The following is a 1,157-nucleotide window of genomic DNA, read 5'->3' as shown; positions in this document are numbered from 1 at the left end:
TCCCATACCTCACGATCCCATACCTCACGATCCCATACCTCACGATCCCATACCTCACGATCCCATACCTCACGATCCCATACCTCACGATCCCATACCTCACGATCCCATACCTCACGATCCCATACCTCACGATCCCATACCTCACGATCCCATACCTCACGATCCCATACCTCACGAGAGAGGGGGAAGGCCACAGCTATAAGGGGGCCTTGACAGCCATAATAGTCCCGCTTTAACAGCCATAATAGTCCCGCTTTAACAGCCATAATAGTCCCGCTTTAACAGCCATAATAGTCCCGCTTTAACAGCCATAATAGTCCCGCTTTAACAGCCATAATAGTCCCGCTTTAACAGCCATAATAGTCCCGCTTTAACAGCCATAATAGTCCCGCTTTACAGCCATAATAGCCATCGGAAGGAAGCCAAGGCCCCTTCGCGCGGTTTAACCCTAAGGTCCCCACAGGCTGGGCATTCACAACAGGTACGATGCAACCCTCCTCAACCGCTGAAATGATGAACATCTTTTTTGTCGTCTCGATAATTAACAACCTCGTTAACTCCATCGTCCCTTGCATGGTAATGCGGCGGTACGAAATGAGTGTGGGTACGAAATAAGTTTACCTTCCTTGTCCTTTAATGAAAATTGCTTGTATATATATAGGATTATTGGCACATATGCCCAAACGGAGCTAGGTCACGGCACGTTCGTACGTGGCCTGGAGACGACGGCGACGTACGACAGACAGGTGTGCGGATGAATACGACAATACCCTTGCGTTGCTCCCTTGCTGATGATCCCATCCTGCTCTCATACGAACCTCCCCTCTACACCCTTAACTCCCTATCTGTGCCAGCACCGTTCCTATAAGCACCATCACGAAGTCTTTTACATATATACATACATACATACATGTATCCGTATCCTGACCTTTCGGAAGATAATTACGTCCCAGACCTAACGCCACCACCATCATCATCACCACCACCATTTCCACCACCGCCATTCACCGCCATTCTCACCAACACTTTCATCACTACTATATCACCGCCACCATTACCAGCGCCACCAATAGCTATACACATCCGTTCTTCCCGCCTCGCACCCGCAGACGGGGGAGTTCATCCTGCACAGCCCCACCCTGACCTCCACCAAG

At 50.0% G+C, this 1,157-nt stretch overlaps 1 protein-coding gene across 1 annotated transcript in view; it reads left to right on the top strand.

Moving 5' to 3' along the window:
- The window catches only part of VOLCADRAFT_92640 (uncharacterized protein), a gene marked incomplete at both ends in the record, with an annotated part of 11,636 nt that overhangs the window by 2,121 nt on the left and 8,358 nt on the right, over positions 1-1,157 (top strand). The window contains 2 exons of the mRNA XM_002952047.1: positions 467-484; positions 665-749. Of these exons, the coding sequence (XP_002952093.1) occupies positions 467-484; positions 665-749 (103 nt within the window). The remainder of the gene's footprint in view (positions 1-466; positions 485-664; positions 750-1,157) is intronic.

Source organism: Volvox carteri (assembly GCF_000143455.1).
Source record: "Volvox carteri f. nagariensis unplaced genomic scaffold VOLCAscaffold_27, whole genome shotgun sequence".
In the NCBI taxonomy this organism is placed as follows: Eukaryota; Viridiplantae; Chlorophyta; class Chlorophyceae; order Chlamydomonadales; family Volvocaceae; genus Volvox; species Volvox carteri.
Note: the sequence above shows the minus strand (reverse complement) of the source record. Positions and strands in the feature narration are given on the sequence as shown.